The 26,372-nt window shown below is 40.8% G+C and overlaps 1 protein-coding gene across 1 annotated transcript in view; it reads left to right on the forward strand.

The window, feature by feature from the left end:
- The window catches only part of LOC122061619 (rho GTPase-activating protein 7-like), a 125,754-nt gene extending 104,824 nt beyond the window's left edge, over positions 1-20,930 (forward strand). The window contains 7 exon segments of the mRNA XM_042625008.1: positions 7,385-7,445; positions 7,531-7,614; positions 17,291-17,404; positions 17,537-17,706; positions 18,342-18,411; positions 20,086-20,289; positions 20,397-20,930. Coding sequence (XP_042480942.1) covers positions 7,385-7,445; positions 7,531-7,614; positions 17,291-17,404; positions 17,537-17,706; positions 18,342-18,411; positions 20,086-20,289; positions 20,397-20,591 — 898 coding nt within the window. The 3' untranslated portion in view covers positions 20,592-20,930.
- Positions 20,931-26,372: the final 5,442 nt, after the last annotated feature.

Consider the following 26,372-nt stretch of genomic DNA (forward strand, 5'->3'; position numbering starts at 1 on the left):
GGGGGGGAGGCCTAAGCCAACAAACCGAAAAGGAAACAAGAAAAAAGAAGAGCAAAGAGCTCACAAGAAGAACAACAAAAGACGAAAGCAAAGACCTCACAGCCAGCAAACAGGGGGGAAGGCCTAACCAGGAAGCTATCCAGGGGGGGATGAGATCAACCTGAAGGTTCCAGGAAGTGATGATGTGAGAGTTTCTAGAGGTGGTGGGGACAGGGCGGGTGTGGAGGGATTGGGCTTTGGAAATAACATCGAAATAGATAGCCTTCCAAATATGATCAGGGGATCTGGATTTGGGAGTCCATCTACGGATGTTACGTTCCATCCAAAGATGGTTAATGGTAGCACAAAAAGCTAGCTTCCCCACAGTCATAAATATTAGAGCTAGAGAAGGTCATGTCAATCTAGAGCCATTCTTTTTCAAAAGGGAGGATAGGTCTTTGAGTCGGCCAACACCTAACAAGGACTAAATTTCAGATATGGGAGGAAAAAGGGCAGGAGAAGAAGAGATGGAGGATATCTTCTACGCCATGGGGGCAAAGGCAACGAGAAGGGTTAGCAGGGATATAACGGTAAATGAGAAAGGATTGGGTGGGGAGACAATAGGATAGGCATCGCCAAAGGGTGAAGCTTTGGTGGGGAATGTGGCCTTTGAACCAAACCACCTTGTGTTGAGATCTGATGAAGGACCAAGCGGAGGCAGAGGAGAAAATTCCATTATGGGAGGGGAGCCAGATGCACTTGTCCTCCCTTCGTCGATGCCCAGGTGGGAGAGGAGGCAGAGGAGGGAGGGAGGACTAGAGGTCATGGAGAGGGGGGGAGGGGACCAGCCATTGGGAGAGATTATGGAGGAGACCGAGGCATTTGGGGCAAGGCCGGAAGAGTAGATAACCCTTTGGGAGATGAGATGAGAGAGGATTCCCTAAGGGTGCCAGGGGTCTTTCTATAGGGAGGTGGATCGGCCATTGCCGATGGAAAAGGAGACGACATTGAGGGCAATGGATCTGTGATCAAGGATCTTTCTCCAGATCCAAGAGGCATTGGAATTAGAAGGGGCAGTCCAGAGGGAATTAGACTTGAGCAACCCAAAGTAGATCCAATCCACCCAAATGCTCTTATGGTTGGAAACAATCTTCCAGATGAGCTTGAGGATCCCAACCGAATTAGAATTTTAATTCTTCTGGTCCCAAGTCCGCCTTCGGATTTAGGAAGGCAGACCTTGTCCAAGCTGAGGCGTCTAAGGAATTTAGGGGAATCAGAGCCCTTCCAAAGGAAGGAACAAAGAAGACCTTCAAAGGCTTTAATGACAGAGGCGGGGAAGACAAAGATTCCAGACCAATAGAGATACATGGATTGAAGGACAGAGCGAATTGGTGTGAGCCAACCAGCGAAAGAGAGGAGTTTGCCCTTCCAGAGCTGGAGATTTTTCCTAAGCTTGTTAAGTATGGGGTGCAATGATGAGAAGGGAGCCTGGAAGAGATAAGGGGGAGAACCAAGTATTTAACGGGAAGGGATCCCATCGGAATACCAGAGATCTCAGAGAGATGATCATGAACATTAGGGGAGATCCCTGAAAGAAAGATATTGGACTTGAGGAGATTAATATTGAGGCCAGAGAAGGATTCGAAAGATTGGAGGGTGGCCATGATTGTGGAGATAGAAAGGGGGTTAGCCTTGGAAAAGATCATGATATCATCAGCAGAAGCTAGATGGGAGAGGAGAAGGGTTTTGCATTTTGGGATGGGAAAGATGAGGTGGAGGTCAGTGGCAGATTGAATAGATTTGGAGAGGACTTCCAGAGAGAGAGAAAAGCAAAGGAGAGAGAGGATAACCTTGACAAATGCCACGGCCAGAGGGAAAGTATCTAGCCGGGCTACCATTCACCAGAACGGAGAACCTCAGGGTGGAGATGTAGGTTCGGATCCAATGGACGAAAGAGGGAGGGAATGACATTTGGATCAGGGCGTTTGAAATGAAATCCCAATTGATCGAATCAAAGGCTTTATGGATGTCAATCCTGAGGAGGGTGGTCGAGGCAAGGGACTTGCAGTCAAAACCACGGACAATCTCATGGCAAAGGATAATATTGTCAGTGATGCTCCTTCCCGCAATAAAGGCAGATTGATTGGGGCTAACCAGGGAATCAATAACTTTTTGGATCTTGTTGGCGAGAATCTTGGCAATGAATTTGTACAGGAGATTACAAAGGGAAATGAGTTTGAAGTCATTCATAGAGACTGCGCCTTCCTTTTTAAGGATGAGACAAAGGAAGGTGTGGTTGATACCCTCAATTTGGCTTGGGTTGAAGAAAAAACTACACACAGCGGATGATGGTCCAACAAATAGAGAAGAAGCCCATACTGAAGCCATCAAGGCCTGGGGCTTTGTTGGCCTTGTGAGAAAGAATGGCTGCAATGATTTCCTCCTCACTAGGGATGGATTGAAGAAAAGGGAAAAGGTCATCAGGGACAAACTTATTGAGGAGATTGGGGGGGGGGGATAGGAGTGGGAATGTAAGGGGATGGACCGAAGAGCCTCTGGAAATGGGGGACAGCTTCGGACTTGATTAAATCAAGGGAGTGAAGCTCAATCCCCGATAAGGAGATGAGCTTAGAGATGGAGTTAGCATTGTATTTGGCTTTGAGAGAGTGATGGAAATATGCAGTGTTAGAATCTTCCAATTCTAGCCATTTAATATGGGCTTTTTGACGGAGGAAGCTTTCCTCTTGGTCAAGAAGCCAAGAAAGATCAAAGGCAGCAACTTTTTCTTCCTTAGCTAGGCGAGGATTGAGTATGTCAAGCTGAAGTCTGGTCTAAATGGAATGAAGCTTATCTTTACCAGAGGAAACCCGAGAGGAGATGTTCCCAAAGGTGGAGGAATTCCAAAGCTTGAAGGCCAATTTATCGCTCTTAAGCTTTTTGGCAAAAGCAAGGAGCAGGGAGAGGGAGGGGGTAGTACGGATATTCCACACACTAAAGACAAGAAGACGGAAATCAAGATGGGAAATCCACATATCAAAGACCTTGAAAGGTTTAGGGCCAAATGATTGGAAGGGGAGGACATGGATAGAGATGGGGCTGTGATCCGAAATACCTGGGAGACCAAAACAAACATGGGAAGAAGGAAAGGAGTCGAGCCAGGCTTCGTTAACGAGGGCCCTATCAAGCTTGCAAGCCACCTGGTGGTTGCCAGCTCTCCTATTATGCCAAGTAAGCTTGGTACCAGACCATCTAAGATCAGTGAGATTGAGACCATCAATACAGTCATTAAACGAATCCACAGTTTGAGAATCTCTGGGATTACCTCCCTGTTTTTCGTGACTGAACTGGATAACGTTGAAGTCCCCGGCAATTCCCCAGGGTCTAGCACCCACAAAGTTGCCAAAGGAGAGCAGGTCCAACCAGAGGGGAAGTCTGAGAGTGGCTTGGTTATGAGCATAGACTATAGAAAGGAAACATATGAAGGGACCAGAGTGATGGGATATGGAGATTTGAATGGTTTGAGAAGAAGAGGAGAGGCAAGAGATGGTGAGGAAAGAGGGATCCTAGAGAATCCAAATTCTCCCATTAGGGCTGTGGAGGTAGTTGGAAGTAAAGGACCAAGAAGGAGCAATTGATGTGGCTATACGGGGAGCATTGGGCTCCAAGACACGGGTTTCAAAGAGGCAACATAAGTTGGTTTTAGAGGAGCGAATGCGAGATCTAATTTCAACTTGCTTGGCCGAGGAATTAAGGCCTTGGACATTCCAGATGGTCCAAGGAATCATTGGGAACCAGAATGAGAGGGCACTGGACGCTTAGGCAAGCAGTGAGGGGTGATGGGAATGGGGGGGGGGGGCTAGGGAGGTAGTAGGCCTGCAGGAGTAGCCAATGTGGGGGTGTTGCTAGAATTCTTTGAAGATCTGGTGATAATGGAGGTGGATTTGTTTTTGTGTTTATGTTTTCTAAGGTTGGGAGAGGGAGCTTTGGTGTTGGTGGAGGTGGTGGATTGATGATGAGGGTGGTGGTGGGCTAAAATCTCATCCAAGGACCCCCCCTGAGAGACATCCTGGCTTACACAAGTGGACATGGCAGAGGTGCTGATTTGGCGAGTCGCAGGAGCCATGGGGCTATTGCAGGATTGGGGAGGCAGAGCCTCAATGACCTGAGCTTCAAATGATCTTATCTGAGACACAGTAGGCTGCAGGGGAATTGATTCACCATGGTCTAAAGAGCTGAGGTTTGGCTGGCTGTTGGTGGTAAGACCTTCCATTGCAGGGGATCTTTCGGACAGTGTAAGACCTTCCAAGGCATTCAAGGGTGAAGAGCCACTTAGTAAGGAGATTGTTGCAGAGATAAGGCCTTTTGAGGCCACCGGGAACAAAGGAGGACCTTCTGTAGTGGAGGACAAGGAAGTAGATGCAGTGGGATAACTCGGCAAAGGCAGCAGTGGAGAGGCAGTGGTCGGTGCAGCGGCAATACTTGACATTGGCAAGTATGAGGCAGGCACAATGGCATGGAAAGATAACTGGAGGGACGTGACAGGCGGAGAAGGATCACTCAAGTTGTCATCTAGCGATGAGCGGAGCGTGGTCGTAGCATCAGCGGACGGTGGCGAGGCATGCACAAAGAGTATACTGGAGCAACAAGTTCAGTGGCAACAAGATCACCAGAGATTGGAGCAGAGTTAAGAGGAGCAGCGCCGGGTGAGGGAGACAGGTTAAGAGGGTTTAGGATGGATGGGTTGGGTATAGGGTAGGCGGATAAGGAAAGTGGGTTAGAGTTGTTGGGTTGGTTAGATGGGTGGGTTGGGTTATATAGGTTCCTAGGGTATAACGGATAGTCAAATGGGAATTTTGAAAATTTATTTAGAAGATGGATAGGGTGAAATTGATTTAAAGGGATAAAACCCAGTTTAGAGGTGGGCCAGTTCAAATGAGTGGAAGGAAGTTGGTTTAAGGAGGAAAAAGGTGGGTTAGGGATTTCAGACAGAGAATTTGAAATCGAAGGAGGATTTGCGACAGAAGGAAGCGGGAGAAGGGGAGGAAGTGAGGATTTGGGGATGAGCTCAGATGAATCCAACGAAGGTAAATGTCCGGCCTGGCTTTCTGGCAGAGAGGTAACCAATAGAGGAAGATAGTGATTAGAGATAGTAGCGTGGGAGCAAGGCACAACGTCATCTTCAAGGACAGTCGACTCTAAAACCGAGAAAGTGTTATACCCAGCAGATAATAGCATTGAAGGACCAACAGTCCCAGAGGCCTTCGACGGAAGAAGCTCAGCAGCCGATTCCAACGGGCAAGATTCCGTCAACAAAGGGTTTCTATTTCTTCTTCATTTGTTTCTTTTGATAGATGGTTCCTTCAAGGCGTTCAACTGAGGGGGATTTGCATGGGGGTCCAAGGTGCCCAGTGATGAAGGTATGGCGGTGTCGACTTGGGCAGTAGGAGGATCCTTCTCCCACAAGGAGGTTTTATGGCCGAAACATTTGCAATACGAGCAAATTGGAGGAACCCATTCGTAGCAGACTTCTTGGACAAATTTGTGACCATCGGCATTAGAGACAGTGATCTTAGAGGGGAGGGTGTGGTCTGCTTGAACTTCATCACAGATTCTAGCAAACGAGAGGCGATCCATAATTTTTATTCTTTTTTCAGAATACAGAGGCTTGCCGATAAGTGAGCCGACTAAGCTGAGGCTTTTGATACACCAGAAATGCAGGGGAAGGTTGGGGAAAGTTACCCACAGAGGGATGGAGGAGGGTTCAGACCGACTGAAAGAAGTTTGAGCATCCCACTGTCTCAAAAAAATGGGTTTCTTCCCAACATACCAGGGGCCTCCATCAATGGCAAAGGCTTTGTCCGATTCAGCATCGAAATTGAAGATGAATGTTCCATTGTCGAGCATGAAGGTAGACACTGAGCAGACTGACTTTCATTGCTTGAGAAGAGAAGATTTTACAATAGAGAAGGGTGGCCTGCTCCCCAAAAAGGTTCCAATGATGCAATTCTTCCATCTAAGGATCTCGAAGTCAAGAAGGCCAGGTGGACAGAGGGTGATGGGGGAGGAGTCTTGGATGGCAGGTGGGTGGAAGAAGAAAGTATGGCCGGCAGAGAGGGGTTTGGAGGAGGAGGGAATGGTGGGGGGTATTAAGGATGCCACCACAATGCACCAGGAGCCGTTGGCAGAGGGGTCAGACGGCTGAGGAAGAGAGGTTGAGGGTAGTAGGTTCGCCAGAGGAGGAGGGGGGCAATGTGGTCAGCAGGGGTAGGCAAGATGTCGGCAGCAGAGGCCGCCGGAAGGGGGGGAGGACATGGATTAAGGGGGAGACAGCATGGTGCTGCTGCCTAACTGTGACTGCTAAGCCATGTAAATCGGTTTCAATATGGATTTTGTGTCAAAGTACTGTTGAGTGTTGACTGTTGAAACTTGAGACCTAGAGATAACTTACAATTATGTACTATCGTTATTTATTTATTTTGGATCCTTTATATTATGTTTTGTTTATTTTAAACTTTTAATAATGTATTTTACATTTTTAATTAGTAACTTATATATCCACTTATGTAGTATGGTTTCAGTCAACGACTCAACGTACATTAGTAAACTTTGGTCAACACGACGACTCTAGGTGTTTTCTCTATAAAACTTATTATGTGAATCGGTTAGAAATATCTAAAATAGGACGTACACAAAAAATAGGCAAAAAACACATTTTGGGGGTCAAAACCAAAGTTTCCACCAAACCGGAAAAATTTCCCTGCTTTCCTCGAAATTTCCCAAATTTCGACCAAAATTTTGGTCTCCCTAAATGTCGAAACCTGATATTTTGAACCTTGGTAGGAAGTACCTTGCTCCGTAGTCAGTGTTGCAGAAGTATCTTAGGTTTTCATGTCTTGTTGGAAGATATGTTTCACGTTGGTGTTCGCTCATCATTGCCATTGTAAGATGTGGATTTCGAGCATAAAGTATTGCTCTAAATTGAATGAGCTTATTTCAGATAAAGAATGTATCTTCCAATGTTCTAATTATTAGTAATTAATAGTTAGATTAATCGAGATTACCTCAATTCGGGTTCAGTTTGTTGTTTTAGAATCATCTTCATGATCGACAACATCAGAACATATTGAGTTCATAGACCGATGAATATACATGATGAACTACATGAACATCGAAATATTTGCATGGCCTATAGTCTATAGGAAGTTTCTTATTGATCTGTTACAGGTTTTGCCATTATTAACCAATTCTTCTGTATGAATCTTGTCGCTGTTATTAATTAGGAAGCTATGTCTAGGTTTTCTTTGCAACCAGGTCAATGGCCTTCACTGTTGAAAATTATTGTTGAATAAATGTATAATGGATTTTCTACCTGTCAGCACAATTTGATACAATGAATCATATATAGGCTTGCTGTTCAGAGGCTTGAGATAACAAAAAATGACTTGCGCAATAGGATTGCAAAGGAGGTAAATCCAAATCTTCCTTTGAATCTATATGCATACTGATTATATAGAACTGGTGTTTACCATATGGATCTATCTACTTTGTCAGGCCAAAGGGAATGCTATCTTACAAGCAAGTCTGGAGAGAAGAAAACAAGCTCTGCATGAACGGCGTCTGGTCCTTGAGCAAGATGTATTCAGTTTTTTACCATTAATAAGATACCGACCTCCTTGTTTTCACTACTTGTGTCTAGTAGGCATATGTGTGTGTGTGTGTGTGTGTATATATATATATATATATATATAATCTATCAGGGATCTGATAATTTGCTCCAAATGTTAGAAGTTAAGCTGTAGCAGGTCCAGATCGCACATGATATTGAACACATTGACATAGCTTAGTGGCTCATAAGTACCCAGTGTGAGGTGATTCCACTCAAAAGTCTAAGGAGTTGAGACAACAGTCTCATCACATTGTTTTACATGTAGCTTTCTCACTCAGGAGCTCATTTTCGTGATTAGGCAAAGTTGATTCCACTCCCAGGGCCTAGGAGTTGATTTATCCTGGAAACTCCTACTGGTAAAACTTGGACTGAGCCCAACTTGAGACTCTCCCAACTCATCTGGATCTTGCATGTTTTTTGTTTTAACATGCAGGAATACTTAAAAGAAGTGTAATGGTTGAGATTTGAATTCAATGAAAATTTTAACTTTCTAGAACCTCTACGACCACACAATGGTACTGTATTTTCTGTTTATGTTATAAGTTTTTGTGTATTTTTGTGTTTCTATTGAATTTCTTTAGTTTGATAGACCATGAGTTCAAAATTTTACTCTCATTTATGTGGCTTAAATGCCTAGAACCTCGAAGTGGTCAAATAGGCTCAATGGCTCATTATCTAGCGTAGAAGTTACATTCCAATGGCTCCTAATATTGACGGATATTGTTTGATTAATGGGTATTAAAATGATAATGATACAAGTTAGATATTAAGGTTGGAAAAACTCTAATCTATGGGATGCAAAATGTATTTTATTTTGATGAGAAATTATGCTTTTATTAAGTTCTAAAGTTTATTCTACTTAATATAATTAAAAGAATTATACAGGAGTGTCTGAATTCATTACCTTTGGTCATATAGACCTATTTTTCCTTCGATGGACCAAAAATGTAATAAAGTAGGTCTTTATGTTTATAATTTTATTTGTTTTACTGATTTGCATTTAGAGACTCAATCTCAATTTTCTAATACCCAGTAAATAGGGCTAACCAGTTGCGGAATCTGATTAGTCATTAGTCTTTGAAATAAGTCCTGTTACAAACAAGAATCTAAGTAATCAAGCCAAGAGAAAACATAGAGAGAGAGAGAGAACTGAACTTTGTGTTGGAGGCAGCCTGCAATGGTTTATTGTTACCTATCGCAAGCTACTCCATATATATATATATATATATATGTCCAATTAGGGGACAAATACCTCTAACCTACTTATTACAATAAGTGAAAAGAAACTAATAATAGTAAGCTAAGCTTGACAGGATTGCCTCTACAGCTTTAACACTCCCCCTCAAGCTGGAGCATACAAATCACCCATGCTCAGCTTGGTACAGCAATGACGAAAATAGGAGCAAACAAAGACTTAGTAAATCTATTTGCTAGCTGATGTGAGGATGAAATGAATGGAGTCTCAACCAGCTTCTTCAACACAGCATCTCGAACAAAATGACAGTCCACCTCAATGTGTTTAGTCCGTTCATGATAAACCGGATTGCTAGCAATATATATCGTAGCTTGGCTGTCACAATACATCTTTATCGTAAGCACAAGAAAACCCATCTCGAGAAGAAGAGATCTAAGCCACATTAGCTCGGCAATAGTGTGAGCCATGGCTCTATACTCTGCTTCAACACTTGACATTGCAATTGTCATATTTTTTGCTCCGCCAGGTAACCAGATTACCTCCAACTAACGTACAATACCCTGTAGTAGAACGACGATCACTGGCTGAAGCAGCCCAATCAGCATCAGAATAGGCAGCTAACTCCATATGCTTATTAGAATGATAAATCAGCCATTTACTGGGGGCACCCTTCAAGTAACAAAGGATCTGAACAGCTGCATCCCAATGAGCTTTTTGAGGAGACTACATGAACTAACTGAGAACTTCAACGGCAAAAGAAATATCAAGCCTAGTAACTGTAAGATATATTAACTTTCCTACCAAGCTCCTGTACCGATGAACATCTGTGAGGGGATCACCATCGTTAACACCAAACTTCTGATGAGGATCCATTGGAACATCCACCAGCTTGGATGCAAGCATCCCAGTGTCAGATAAGAGATCTTGTATATACTTCCTTTGAGGCTAATTGATATCTTCCTTGCTTCTCACAACCTCAATACCAAGAAAAATAGTGGAGATCAGCTAGATCCTTGGTCTGAAAATGCTGCTGTAAATAGGCTTTTACCTCTGCAATACTACCTACTTCATCACCGGAAATGATGATATCATCCACATAAGCAACCAAGACAAACAACTTACCTCCACGTCGACGAACAAACATAGAGTGATCTTTATAGCACTGTGAGAAGCCACACAACGTTACCGTACTACTAAACTTGTCAAAACATGTTCTTGGTGGCTGCTTGGGACCATAAATAGCCTTATGCAACTTGTAAACTCGAGAACTACCCCCTCTGAGCAACATAACCCGGAGGTTGATCCATATACACCTCCTCAGATAAATCACTATTAAAAATGCATTTCTTAGTGTCTAACTGAAATAGTGGCCAAGTAAAGTTAACAACTAGAGAGAGAAGCAAGCGAACAAAATTCAGCTTGGCAACAGGAGAGAGAGTCTCAAAATAGTCAACCCCATAAGTCTGGGTATAGCCCTTGGCAACCAGACGAGCCTTGAGCCACTCAACAGAGCCATCAAGAAGGTACTTAATAGTGTAAACCCAGAGACACCTGACCAAGTCCTTACCAGGAGGCAGATCTACCAAACTCCAGGTGTTACGGGATAAAAGAGCATCATTTCAACATCTATGGTAGCTTTTCAAGCAGGAAGACGAGGGGCCTCAGAGTGATGCTTAGGTATAGTAGTGGTAGACAAAGACAAGGCAAGACTATAAACAGAAGAAGGAAAATGAGACATAGAAATAAACTTATCTATAGGATAGACAACCATAGATTAAGTGTAGGAATCTGTACCTTTACGCAACGGGACTAGTAAGTCAGAAGGTAATGGAGGAGGTGAGCTTCACCAGAAGGCTAGTAGTTGTGGTGAATTCGCGAGAGCAATAGGACACGCATCTTGTTGCACTCTTCTTCCTGCGCTGATAAACGTATAGAGGTGGTGTAGACAAAACAATAGGAGTGTTAGGAAAAGGGACTAAAGCAGGAATAGGAGCAGTAATAGTGTGCCACTCATCCCCAGAGGAGGGAGTTGATTGAGAGAAGTAAGAACTCCCCTCAAAGGTGACATCAGCACACACAAAATACATATGGGAGACTGGGTCATAACATCGATACCCTTTCTGGTGCAAGGATAACCGAGGAAAACACACTTAGTTAACCTAGGGGAAAGCTTATCAGAAGATAAGTGTAGGTTATGGATAAAGCGAACACACCCAAAAACATAGGGAGGTAAATTAAAAAGAAACATGCCAGGAAAAACAGTAAAAAACGGGGACTTGTTAAAGAACAGAGGATGGCATATGATTAATAAAACAACAAGCAATTAATACTCCACACGAAAATTGCTTTGGAACATGATAGCACGTGTAACCTTGAGGAGATGTTTGTTTTTCCATTCCACCACTCCATTTTGCTGGGGAAGCGTAGGAACAACTAGTTTGGTGAATCAACCATAGGCTGCGCAAAAGTAAGAAAATTTATTTTAAACATATTCCAAAGCATTGTCAGAGCGAAAAAACTTTAATAGAAGCACCAAATTGAGTCTTTATTTTATCATAAAAAGTTTTGAAAACTGACAAAAACTATGAACGATCCTGTAAGAGGTACAACCATGTGAGATGGGAATGATCGTCCACAAATGTTAAAAAATAAATAAACCATTCTTGTTCGTGACAAGACACGAACCCCATATGTCCACATGGACTAAAGAAAATAAAGACAGACTACGAGCCACAGAACGAGAAGGAAAAGACACACGATGGTGTTTTCCTTACTAGTAGGCTTCACATTCGAACTTAGACACAAACTTGAAAGCAGGTAACAAATTTAACCTAGGTGAAGCCAAATGTTCTAAACAACAATGCCACTAGAAGGGAGTCACACCACAACAAAGTGACCAGCAATAGAAGCAGGAGCACCACAGTTAAGATAGTACAGTCCGCCCTTTTCACGTCCTCCACCAATCGTCTTCCTCGTGTGAAGATCTTGAGAAACACAATGAGTAGGGAAAATGGTCACACAACAGTTTAAGGACTTTGTAAGTTGACTCACATAGAGAAGACTTAAGGGAAATTCAAGAACATGTAACACAGGAAACATTGAGAGAAGATGTAGGAGAAACTATACCATGGCCAGAAACAAGTGTTGAAGATCCATTAGCACGTATAACAGATGAAGAATGAGAATCATTAGTAAAGGATGTAAAACAAGGAAGACTTACCAGTCATATGGGCAGAGGCCCCGGAGTCAATGATATAGGGAAGAGTAGTAGTAGTAAAGAGAGCATGAGTACCTGCATGAGCTAGAGTTGCTGAAGAGGAAGGCTCAGAAGATGTACCACTGGATGCCTCAAGACTCTGTAATCTCTGTAATATCTGAGTAATATCGTCATGTGAAGGAGTAGTAGAACTACTACCAAGAAAGGGTCCTAGTGTAGAATTGTCACACCCCACCTCCACTAACTTGCAGGTTGGTGACATGGACATGCACCCATGTCCACAATCCATCCAGGATCCACGATGCAGTACTTTAAGTTCATAAATTTATGGAATAATTCTAAGATCACATATTTATAATATGAACAAAATATACCAGCTGGTGATTTCTATTGATATTTATCATAATTACACAAAAATAATGTTTTTACATTGGGATCATAATTATCGTTATACATCTACTAAGTACAAAAAGAATAAAAATTAGAAGATGATACTCCCATCTTCAGCGTGCTCCAAATGCACAGTCATCGCACACGTATCCATCCTCGTGCCCAACCAGTTCCTCATCCTAGATTTCACCTCCATAAAGATCCGGATCCTCAGTCATAGTTTCCGAAAGGTTACCTGAATCAACATCTAAAAATAATGTAACAACGGGGATGAGCTTCCACGAAGCCCAATGAGGGTAACACAAACAATCATGACAATCCAAGATATGCAATAATATAAATATCCATGCCCAACCACATCAATATGAATGCAATGACATGATCCAATTATTATCAAACAAATCTAAGCAACAATTTCTAAATCCAAAGGGGTATAAGTGCTACTACAACATAGGCTGTATCCCCAGTCATGAATGTACGTTATCAATCCCCAAGGATACAAGCTAGTTGCGAGTCAGGAGCATGTCAGTTCCAGAACCACATCGTTACCCGACAAACCCCTATTAATAACCCTCTCATAATACCATTATATCGAATCCAACATCGTATGTGGGGTATACCCATCACCGAATCCAACATCACGTGAGGGTTTGTCACAATATTGGCATCTGCGCACTTCAGTCACCGGAAATCATCCCCAACTTTGATCGTCGGATGAAAGGATTAGCTAATATATAAACCCCTATTGGTAAGGGTCGTAGTACCAGGGTGGTTATCCTAGCCCAATGCATTCTAATATGCCACAACACATTTCAATCACATACACACATACAGCCCTGGGCATGCAGTGCCGTCGGCACCCACCGTTGGCCACCCTGCACCCCAGTCACACACACACACACACACACACTGAGCATGCACTGTTGCCAGCACCAACCGTTGGCCACCCTGCACCCCAGTCACACACACACACATGCATAACCATAATCCACATTCTCATGCCACATTAACACTTTCCACAAAGAACAAGATAATAATATGCAAAATGACATGATTCACCCACATATGCGATATGATGCAAGCATTCCATAAAAGCATATAAAATCCCCTCACCTTGAGTCTTAAACGGTGGAAGGTAGTCGACGGTCTCGTGCCACATGCTCATGTTGCTTCTCGGTTCCACTCCTAGGGTACATAATGTTTTTAGGTTATTCGGTTATCCAAAGAGGAGTGGGACACTAGGACTCATGTCCCAATAAAAGAGGTTTAAAATCAGTCTTTAAATGGTTCACCGGTGGATTCTCACCGGATCATCCACTGGTGAGCATCCACCAGTGGACAAAATCGAAAGGGGTGTAAATCCTCCAATATTTTCACCGGTGGATGGTCCCTACCTTCACATGCTAGCCGGTAGCCATCATCCAGTGAAGTTGAAATCGGGGTTTCCTTGCTCAGATCAGTCCTATAGGCCCTGTGGCCTGTGGCCCCTGTGTATGGTGGTGGAAATGTTTGTTGTTTAGTGGGGTGTCATTTCCCAACTCCATTCTTTCTTTCCTCTTTTACATAGTTTATAGCTTAGGTTTTTTGTGATTTTTAGAGTTGGTTTGTATGTGGGGAACTCACAAACACCACACCTAGCTTAAGTTTAGTGTAGTTATTGAATTTAGTTCAATATAACATCATACCATAGGTTTTAGTGGGAAATTGTAAAGGGTTTGGGTAGAACACTTGTTTTAGGGTTTAGTTACCCCAATTTTTAGGGTTTTGGATAGGGGTGTCATAGGGATTTGTCCTTAGACCCAAGGCTGAGTTAGTAACCTTGTCAAGGTGGGTCTCTTGCTTTAATTTCCCCCTCCTATTATGTAGTCTTTATGGTTGGGTAGGTGGGATTTGGTTAGGATCTCCATTACTTCCAATAAAGAGAAAAATGGGAAGAAGAGAGAGAGAGATTTGTGCGTGTGTGTGTGTGTGTGGAGGCGAGATGAACATATGGGCTTACCTCAAAAATGAAGCCTAAGCCTTCCTCCTTTCCTCCCTTGCTCTCCTTCTCCTCCTTCTTCTTCTTCTTTCTCCCTCTCCTTGTTTCTATTTTGGTAGGAGAAAAATGAGTGGTAAGAGTCCTATTTATAGCCACTTAAGTCCCACTAAGGGTTGTTTGCGGGATTAATGGGTTTGTACCCAACATTGGGTTATTCCACCATTTGGCACTAACGGGCCCACTTTGAGATGTCCTGCCACATTAATCAACTCCCAAACATATTGTTCCATCAATGTGGGTGCATGATCGTGAGGTCTCGGGTCCCACAGCAAAATAACCCGAAACTGGCCTATGCACTCACCGTATGGTGTTCATCGGTGGAGGCTCCATCAACCAGTGAAGGCTGAACTGGTCACTTTGTATGGAGATCTCTCCTTAGGCTGAGTGGGGCCTTCCCCAGTGTTTCCAATTCATGTGTGGCTCGACTTCCCTTCCTTTTCGTGTTTGGAATCCCTTCTAATTATTGAAGCATGGGTAGCAGGTGCAAGTGGGGTCGCCCTTCCTTTCTCGGCAAAAGACGGATAATACCCAATACTTATTGATACTGGTGTCCTCCGGTGCCCGCACCTGAACATTAAAATAGGAAGTTTTAGGGCACGGGTATAACAAGAATCACTAGCTGATACTGTATCATTACCACTATTAGACACTGCATGATTGGCCAATTGGGTTGCCCATTCTGGTTTGCCATGCTTGGCTTAACAAGTTTCAATTGTATGATTAGGTTTCCTACAATGAGTGCAATGTCGATCGGCACGGTCTCTAGTACCTCGACCACCACCACCACAACCTCCCCTAGTGCCACAACCACGACCACGACCATGATCAGCAATAAAAACAGGTTTATCTTTGGAGGAGGTGTTAGATTTACCAAGAGAAGCAATTCGCTGAAGACGAGAGAAAGTATCAACAAGTGTGGGTACGCTCTCACCAACAAGTATTTAACTCTTGACATTCTTCAGATCAGAGTTCAGACCAGCAAGGGACTTGCATACAAAGAGTTCATTGCATTGAGTCTTGAGTTTATTTATATCAGTGGTAACGGGCTAAAATACATTCAATTCCTCAACCAAGCCTTTGAAAGAATTGTAGTAGTCTTGAAGGGACTTATTTGATTGCTGGAGCTGAAACAACTTCTCATACAAGTCATAAACACGGTTCATGTTCTTCTCCTGAGAATATGTATCTTTCAAATCGTCCCAAACACCCTTGGCACTGGTGTGGAACATAGCATTGACAGCTATATCAAGTTCTGTGCTAATGTGCTATTCCATAGCCATAGAGTAATGGCATTCTCTTTCATCCTCTCATTGTAGCTGCCGTCAGTAGCAGGAGGATCAGATGTAAGGACAGTAAGGTACATAAGTTTATCTTGTGCCATGATATAAACTTTCACAACCTGAGCCCATAGTAAATAGTTGGAACTCCCCTTAAGATTAATAGAACTGATGGTCACATTCACTGAATCCGAAGAATGTATAGTCGTAGTAGTGGTACTGTGGTAGTAACAGGGTTGGTAGACTTGTTATCAGCCATAACAGCAAGTACCAAGGTGGCTACAACAATAATCAGCAACAAATGAAGTAAAATCAATCCCAAGAACAAATTCGATTAGGGTTTCAGGGTTTTGACGCCACCATAAATCGATAGGTAATAGTATAGTAGCAGTGTCCAAATAATCAACTATAAAGCATACCAAATTGATGGTAGAGTAGAGCTGGAAGAACAAACCAGCAGTAAGAAGTAGCAGGGAAGACCCTAAATCAGTCCCATGGAGAAATAGATTTCTTAGGGTTTTGATGGGCATCAACTAAGGGAGCACAAATCCTTGTAGAGTTATTTACCAGACGATTATAAGGGAAGAAGATCAGCAACCACAATAGAAGTACCAAATACATCCCACAAAGCAGCCACAGGCATCAACCAAATAGAAGCACCACAATCGATTTAGGGAATCGATTCTTTGATAGGGCATCAACCAAGGGAGCACAAATCCTTGTAGAGCTATTTACCAAAAGATTATAAGGCAAGAAGACCAGCAACCAATAGAAGTACCAAACATATCCCACAAAGCAGCCGCGAAGAACTACAATCAATTTTAGGGAAAGAGCCCTAAAAGTAATCGATTTTTCCTGTGGGAGGAAAATCAGTACAAGGGGTAGGGAGATCTCCAACTTAACATAAGAGCACTACATAAATGGAAAAAGGGGGCTTAATCTATAGTACAGGCAGCAATAGGTGGCTGCACACCACAAGAGTGAGAAACAAGAATCTAAATCAGCAGAAGGGAGAAGGAAAACCCTTGACCTGATTTGTATGGCTTTGATATCATGTTACAAACCAGAATCTAAGTAATCAAACCAAGAGAAAACAAAGAGAAAGAGAGAGAGAGACTACTGAACTTGTGTTAGAGGCAGCCTGTGATGGTGTATGTTATCTATTACACACACACACACATATATATATATATATATGTATATATGTCCAAAAAGAGGGGTAAGTTGGGGGACTAAATACCCCAAACCTACTTATTACAATAATTGAAAACAAACTAATAATAATAAGCTAAGCTTGACAGGACAGAATTGCCCATAGAGTTTTAACAAGTCCAAAGAAGAGAAGGTACACTTCTGAAATCTTGATGGGCATTTACAACTACTGGTATGACTGAATTCCATAGGTCACAATTCCTGTGTGAATCCATATTGCAGAATATCGCAGCTTATGTAATTTGTTTATTATTCTCAAGATTATATAGGAAAGCTGAACTCGTTAAGCTCACCATATTTTACTGTCATTTTCCAGGTCTCTAGATTGCAAGAGCAGTTACAAGCTGAGAGAGATCTTAGAGCTGCATTGGAGGTTGGTTTGAGCATGTCTTCTGGACAGCTTTCTTGCTCACGTGGTATGAATTCCAAGGTTTGTACTCTCTTATTAGAAAATTTTGTAGCTTTACTTTACTGGAATTCTTTATAATGTGCATTTAATCTTGACTCATTTTTCTGGAATTCTTTCTGATCCACTCATCTTTTCTTATGACCAATCTTGAAGACGAGGGCAGAGCTGGAGGAGATTGCTCTTGCTGAAGCAGATGTTGCTAGGTTGAAGCAGAAAGTTGCCGAACTGCACCTTCAACTAAACCAGCAACGCCAGCATCACTTTGGGTCCCTCTCTGATGGATGCGACCGCTATCAACATGTCCAAAATCTTCATTCACAACAGTAAGATGTCTTATTTCTTGTTATCTATATTTGCTAATGGGCATATTTTGCAAGCACTTTCTGTTATAGGATTTTGATCCCTGTTGCATTTATGGAATTCCTGTTTTCATTTCTTATGAATTGTGCTGTCCACGACACTGGGATTGTAAGAGTTTTGCTTATTGACTGAAATAATTAGGTTACTATTTGTATAGTTTGGCTTGTTCTTTCCCCTTCTTTGGATGAAGTAGTGTTCTCCTTTATCTTGTAGTTTACCAAGTAAATTTTGAATTGACAAAAACCTAGTTCAGATTGCATCCAATGGTGCATTATTTTTTCCAATAACCTGCTTTTTGGGATTGTGAAAAATGAGGTAGTGTGTAACCAGAATCTCACATTTAAACAAAATTTTCCTGAAGAATCTGGAGTTCCCGTATTGAGATTTGGATGAAAATCTGAATTTTATGCTTGACATTTGCCAATGTATTTGATAAATATGCTTCTTTTTTTTTTGGGGGGGGGGGGTGGGTATTCTAATCAGCCTAGTGTAGGATGCGTGCATAACTATTTTTCTCATGGAACTGCAAGATAAGCTTATGTTTCTGCTTGTTGACTTTTCCCCCCACATTTACCTTCCAAATATTTGGTGCCTGCAGGAAGTTTCTTCAACAAGATTTTGACATGAACCTTGCTTTTGTTAATCATGAAAGAAAACAAAAAAGTGAGGTAAATCACTTTAAATTCTTATTTGTTGTGTCTCACTTCTATTTCTATTGTTTTTAAAAAGGAAGATGCTGCCCTTCTTTTATCCCCCACACCCCCCCCCACCAAAAAAAATAATAATAATTAAAAAAATGAAAAAGGGGAACTGAAAGATGCATGTGTTTCTCTTAGTGCACTTCATCAATATGGAATATGCATTTTGTTTTCTTACTCAGGGCCTGAGGTCTTGGAGTGAGGTAATAAGCATCTCCCATCTAGGTATGAGCAAGGTTCAAAATATCGGGTTTCGACCTTTGGAGAGACCGAAATTTTGGTCGAAACCAGGGAAATTTTCCCGGTTTAGTGAAAACTTTGGTTTCAACCCCCAAAATGTGTTTTTGTTTTGCCTATTTTTTGTGTACGTCCTATTTTAGATATCTCTAACCCATTCACCTAATTAGTTTCATGGGGGACAAAAAAAAAATATTCTAAAGTCATACTTGTGGTGTCGACCAAAATTTGCTAATGTACGTTGAGTCGTTGACTGAAATTATATTACATAAGTACATACATAAGTTATATTAACTAAAAATGTGTAATACAAGATTAAAAGTTTAAAACAAACAAAACATAATATAAATGATCCAAAATAAATAATAATATTACATAATTATGAGCTATCTCTCAAGTCTCAACAGTCAACACTCAACACTCAACATCAAAAGTCAACAGCCAATAGTCAATTCCAAGTAGTGTCCAAGTATATTCTATAAAAAAAAAATGATTTTTGGGGAAGATGGTTTCGACCTTTTTGGTTCAAGCTCCCTTCCTTCGGTAGATTTGCTATGGATGTGCAAGATCCAAACATAGAATGAAAATTTGATTGCACAAAAGCAAAATCATGAGTGTTTTCCCAAGTTTCTTACTTCACAGACAAGAAATATGGAGAGGGTCAAAATTTTGAAATAAGAAAGCTTGGTTTTCCATTTAAGAAGATCTTATAAACAACGAACCCATTGGTCCACTCGAAAATTTTCACATTTCGGTTGAAATGTAGGAATTTTGATTGATACTGGTCAAAACCAGTGACTTTTAAAAGTCACATGGTATTTGGTATCGGAGTCCTGGGATACCGTGGAAATGTGGGAAATTTCAACGGTATCGGTGGAAACCTTGAACCATGGGTATGTGGACATCAAGTATAGCCATTATATTTTCAAGTAAAGAAGTTATTAATCTAGATTCTTTCATCTCTTATATGCAGAAAATGAAATAATTTAATGGTAGGAGAAAAAGAGTGCAATTTTGAAGTGGCATAGTGACATAAAGATCCCCAGATGTACTAGTATACTGGAACTTAAAATGTGCAAGGGTTTGAAGAGGCAAAATCCATAGATTATGTTCCTGTGCAAACAATGTTTGTTGCCCCATCCGAAGAAACGAAAATAAAACAAATTAGGAAAAGATTTGAAGAATCCTATAAATTCCAGTGCAACTTCCATGTGGTGTGTCTGACACAGGTAATTTGAGTAGTCCAGGTATCAGTGAGATAGTGATTAAAGGGTCACTGTTGCTATTTTTAATTAGCATATGTATCAAAAGTTAAATAAACATGCTGGGAGATGATCCAGGGAATCTGCTCTTTAGCTGAAGCAATTATTTGTCATCCCTTAAATGTCATTCAATGTATTTCTACAGGAGAGCCCATCCAGTGCCGATTGGAGAAACATCAAGGATCATGTATTGCCATCTGCTAATAGTAGCAGGCACCTTTTACGAAAGCAGTGTGTGGACTCGTCAAGCCTAAGTGATTCAAAAAGTGCAGAGGCATCTGGCATTTCTGTAGATGAGCTTTGTGGTGTTGATTCTGGCACCGCCTATTCCACGTTAAGAGCAGCAGAGGTAGGATGGCCATCCAACAAGTAGTTACTCTTAAAAATTCTCTGGTTGTTGAAATTACCTGTATAGTATATGCTGATGATGAGGAACTCTTGGGTTGTATGTAACAGGGGATGGAATATCAGAGGCATCCATATGCAGCATCTTCAGCTTTGGTGGAATTGACAACACGTCTTGACTTTTTCAAGGACCGCCGCTCCCAGCTCATGGAACAGCTCCACAACCTTGATTTGGGTTATGGGACAGCCTCTTCACATAGCTTGACATACAAACCATCCTCCTCTCCATGGAACAGTCCAGGATGATAGTATCTGTGAGATAAAAAGTTTCTTCCTGCCTTTGTATATCCTTGATACTATTGCTTATATATCTATTGTAATATGTTCTTGTTATTTTGAAATTTTCCTTTTCTTGTATTCCCCCCAACCCCCTTTTTTTTCCCTCTTTCCACTGCTGAGAATGTCTTTTGGAGTGCCGTACGGGGCACTATTTTGGTTATTTTTCCTTTCCCATGTTTTCCAGGTCAGAATTGATTTAGCATAAAAGTCTTCCTTGTATCATTGTTGCTTGGGAGTAATTTTTTTACACGTGAGAGAGTACTGTGATGCAACAAACAGGATAGAGCAGCCTGCTTTTTCTTGTAATTTGTGCTCTCGTGTTCTATGGCCATATTGTGATTAATATGGAAAAGGTCCATTATCAGTGGAAAATTTTCTGCTTAAAAATTGATTCTTCAATTTTCATTTCATGGCCATTTAATTCAAAAACACTGATTCGAAAAATCGGCATTATTTTGTTTTAGCTTAAGATATATAGACAAAATGAAGTCCTTTTCTGTGACCGTTGTGCCATGGTGTCCAAAAGATTTTGGACAAGAGATCGCGGCCTGGTTGTGTGGCCTGCACCATGATGGGGGCCAATGAATGTGCATAGGAGCATCAACATGTGTTGGATTTTTATTATGAACAAGAGATCACTGCCTTGTCATTTGGCTTGCAACATGATGAGGACCAATGAATGTGCATAGGAGCATCAACATGTACCGGATCTTTTATTTAATGGGAGTGGGGTAGTAATTTCACACTCCTGTGTGTAGGTGTAGGGCCACGTATCCGGGCATCTTCCCATTTCTTACAAAAAAGAAAAGAAGACGAGTTCGAGGCCCTCTTTGGTATCATTTTTTTTTTTTTTTCTGATTTTTTGTTCACAAAAATGGTTTTGGTTGCATTTGGTTTCATTTATGGAGTTTGTTTTTATTTAAAAAATATTGGTAAAACATAAAAACTAAAAAGAGATCAAGAGTCATTTATGTGTTTTGGTAAAAAATGATTTTAATTTATTTTTGCGTTGGACTTTAATAAACATATGCTTAAGGTTCAATATGGAGGGGTAAAGTAGTTATTTGTTTTGTAATTAGAAATCCGAGTCCCTTGCCCCCTCTTTCTCAGTCCAAAGTGGAGAAAGAGAGTTACAAGAAAGATGGGTGAAGGGAATTTCTTCACCCATTTCTTTAAAAAACTATTTTACACATAGAGATATCAAACTATTTTTCACAAAAAATCATTTTAATCAAGTAGTTACCATATCATTTTTATGTTTTGATAAAAAAAATGGTTTTTTAAATAAATAAAAAAAATATATATATGTATATATATATATATTTAAAAAAAAATTGATACCAAAGAGGGTCTGAAGTCTAGTTGTATTAATTTATGGATCATAAGGGGAAAATTAAGATGGTGAAGACTCAAGTTAGGGGTGTCAATTCCTAAACCGAACCGGTAAAACCGGCCGGACCGAACCGATAACAACCCGGACCGAATCGAACCGAAGCCTTATTGGTTCGGTTCGGTTTCGAGTATTGCAACCCCAAAACCAAACCGAACCGCACTGAAAACCGGATGAACCCGAAATCAAACCGAAACCGGCTCAAAACCCGGACCGAAACCGAAACCAAACCGGTAAGAAACCGAAACACTCCAAAATTCATTAAAAAAATCAAAATTTGCATAATTTTGTATACATTTGTATGGAAAGTCGAATCCAAACTAGACCAAAAACCAAAACCAACTCGGTTACAAATCGATTTAAGAAATTGAAGTTCAACAGTTCATCATTTGGTTGTTTCCTAATGGCTTCATACTGGTTTAAAAAACCGATCCAAACCGAAATGAACCTAATAAAGCCAAACCGGTACCAACCCGAACCCAAACCGCACCGAAGCCGACACCGGACCGAAACCGATAAATCCTTAATGGGTCGGTTTCAGTCACTTCCAAAGTCACACCGAAACCGGTGGAACCGGACCGAAACCGCACCAACCCGGACCGTTGACACCCCTAACTCAAGTAAAGACCAGAGGAGGTTACCCCCCTGCCCCTCACCCCGCCTTTCCCCCCGCCCCCCTTTAACCTCATTTGTGTCAATAGAGAATCGACAACTACTCAAAGCTTTTTCTTTGTAGCAAGATTTTATGGATGGTCCCATCCATAGGATATCTATGGGTGGCCCTCTTAGTGCCATGTGGTTTGGTTACGCGATAATTTTGAGAAGCGGAAATCTATAAATGGTTTGGATTGGGTATTTGTCAAAGTATATGTTAAATTCAATTTTGTACTATCCCATTCTTTATCTTGCATCTTGGAATTTTTTTTTTAATAATGTTTTTTTTTGGGGAGTGCTTTTTTTTTTTTATATATATTGTTTTCTATGGGGGAGTGCAGCCTCCATCTTATCTCTCATTGTGTAACTGGGTTGATCAATGCGTTTTATACCTTCAAGATAAAACTACTCAATAACATAAGTGTAGTGCACTCCAATATTTGCTTATCTCGAATAAGACTCCAAAAGTTAGTAGCTTGCAAGACTTGTACCAAGATCAACATGGTGATGGTATTTAAAAGATCACTGCCAAGGCCAACATAGACTATGAGAAGATTTTCCGTGATACGTGTTCCATGATCATATTTGTTCTCTTGACGTGGGTCATGATGTTGACAATTGTAACGTCTTGGTCAACTCTGAATAACTGTCCACAAAAACATCACCAAGCTAAGGGTGTCAATTTGAAACCAAAATTGAAATCGAATATCGAATCCGAAATCAAATATCAAATCTGAAATCGAGTCGAATTAGTTGAACTGAACCAAATCAAATTAATTCGGTTTCATATCGATTTTAATTTTGATATTTTAACTCGGTTTGGCTCGATTTTGGTTTTAGCCTAGGAACTGTCGGTTCCAATCGAAATCGAACTGAACCACCTATTAAAGATAGAAAAAGACCAGAATCAATTAAGTGTTCCAATGCAATAGTAAATAGTAAATACCAAAAGTCAAGAGTAGAGAACCCTGAGGTAATCAATCACCCCCACAATGGCACTAAAACACTTCTCTGCTTTTTATTTTTTTTATTTTTTTGGTTAAACCCCATTAACTTCTCTCCGTCTCTCTCTCCTCCCATCTTTGACCGTTTCAAACGTTTCTCCCAAATCGATTTCCTAAACCCAAATTGGAACCAGATTATAGAACCGATTTTGAATCGAATCCAAACCGAAATCAAGCTGATTTGGATTGAGTATCCAATTGTAGAACCAACTTGGTTCTCGATTCGGTTTCAGTTCTCATCATCGCTCATATGAACCAAACCGAAACTGAGCCAAAAAATCAAAACCGAACCGATTGATAAGCTTACACCAAGCTCCATAAATTTCCATAATTAATTAGGTTTTCCTGTCGTCCAAGCATACTACCAGTCACAAGTTGTATTATGTTTAGTGGTTTGAAAGTTCTTGTAATAACCCCTATTTCAAGGCCTTTTTGGATATCTTCCGAAAAATACTTGGTTTGAAGGTGTCTTCATAAAAAAACATAGGTTTTTTAGTCTTTTAACCATAGCAAAAATAATCGGATCATTTGGAGTCCAATTAAATGATTAATGTCATTTTTATTGGACAGGGTTTAGAATCAATGACAACATTGTGCTCAGTTAAATGACATTCATCCAGTTTGAACTGTTTAATTGACTACATGTTAAGCCGAATTAGACAATAGATATTTCTATACATATTTTAGATACATAAGTCTATTTTCAAATGCCACCGAAATCATCTCATTTGGAGGGTAAGATAACTTTAATTTCGTACAAGGTGTCGATTAGATAACTTTAATTTCGTACAAGGTGTCGATTCTGAAAATTGTCTTCAAATGTTTTAAACTATAAGCACCATTTGGTTTACAAGTTAGTGTGTGGTTTCTTGTTCTATATTCTTCTACCTTTCCAAACAGGCCTTAGGCCCTTAACTTAAAATGGGACTTAATGGTCCGTTTGGGGAACTATTTTGTTAGTTCATTTCAGTGGCAATTATGCAACTAAACAATGCTTTGTTAAAGTAGTTACCTACAAAAGTGGGCAGCACACAAGTCAAATTGATTTATTCCTGATGAGAAGACCTGATAGAATGTTGTTTAATGATTGTAAGGTTATACCTTCGGTCAATCACCAAAGGCAAGGGGAACCACTATTTGCCTACTGGACCCATCGATTCTTTTGTATAGTATGGGGGCCGGTCACAGCAGGGCATAGCCATTCCCAGACCTAGCAGCAAATGGCGAGCCGAGCCTGAATTCAAACTTGACCAGACTCTTCTTTGTTTGAGCTGCTCCCACGCACGTAGACCGGAAGATATCAGTTGTCCTAGACTGGAAAAGTATGTAGATATCTATCTTCATGGGACCGAGAAGGGAGTCTCAATCAATCTTTTCTAGGATTGGTGGTCTTGGATATGTACCTCGATACGAGGAAATGCAAGAAGACACAACAAATCTTTCCTAAGATAAAATGGGGGCGACTACAATTAGCGCTCCTAAAATCTTTATTGATAAAGTGGTGCCACAGAGTAAGTGGGATTTTGACGGAGATATTAATGAGATGTGGACTGAGATGACGACGTAGTCCATGCGGTTGTGGGGTCAGTATGGGCCCCGAGGATTAGTTAGGGCGAAGGCTTGGATACACGTCGTTAGAAAAAAAAAATGATGACCTATATTAAGAAAGTTGCTAAAGAAGTTCTAAGGAGCAAAGGGTGTGTGCCAAACTCCCAGAGAGACTTAGTGGTGGGATGAGGAGGTCTAGGCTGCTATTAAATCTAAGAAAGGCTATTTTAAGACTTGGCAAAGGGCCAACGAGATAGAGGATAAAGTAAGATATTACTCAGTCAGGAATGAAGCTAAGAAGATTGTGAGGAAAGCAAGGGCAAAGAAATACGATAACCTCTATGAAAACCTTAATACAAGATAATGAAAAAAAAAGATACATAGAATAGCAAAAATAAAGAAAAGAATAAGCAGAGATATGGACTATGATAGATGCATTAAAAGTGATGATGGTAGGGTACTTGTACGGAATGGGGACATTATAAAGAGATGGGGTGATTATTTTGACAACCTACTAAATGAAGAGACCGTGACTGGTAGGATGGACTCGAAAGTTAAATGGGATAGACATCAAGCCAACACTCCTCATGGAAAACTACAACATGTTGGGGTTACTAAAGTTAAAGAAGCCCTACGAAAGACGAAAGTAGGTAAAATATCAGGCCCAGATGAGATCCCGATTGAAGTATGGAAGAGCCTAGGAAAACTGGGAGTATCATGGCTAACCAAACTATTTAACAAGATTGTGAGTACAAAGAGAATGTCAAATGATTGGAGGAAAACATTGTGGTTCTTATTTAAAAAAAAAAAAAAAAAAAAAAGGTGATATCCAAAACTTCAATAATTATAGAGGCATAAAATTAATGAGTCACACAATGAAACTATGGAAAAAGGTTATTGAAGCCGTTATGCAGTGAATATTTTAGGAACATCAAATATGCTGTAAGCCATCACATATAAAATTTTGAGAGTTTTCTGAATCTTTAGGTATTTTTTATAAATACTAAGATAAAAATTTTGTTTCAACCATAGATGGAAAATCAAGTTTTGAGTATTTTGACTCCTTCTTTTTTCTTTTTTTTTTTTTTTTTTTTTTTTTTTTGTGATGTGAGCCTTTTCATGTAATCTCGGCCTTCGGGCCTTTTTAATGAA

This window comes from Macadamia integrifolia, chromosome 14 (assembly GCF_013358625.1).
Source record: "Macadamia integrifolia cultivar HAES 741 chromosome 14, SCU_Mint_v3, whole genome shotgun sequence".
Lineage (NCBI taxonomy): Eukaryota > Viridiplantae > Streptophyta > Magnoliopsida > Proteales > Proteaceae > Macadamia > Macadamia integrifolia.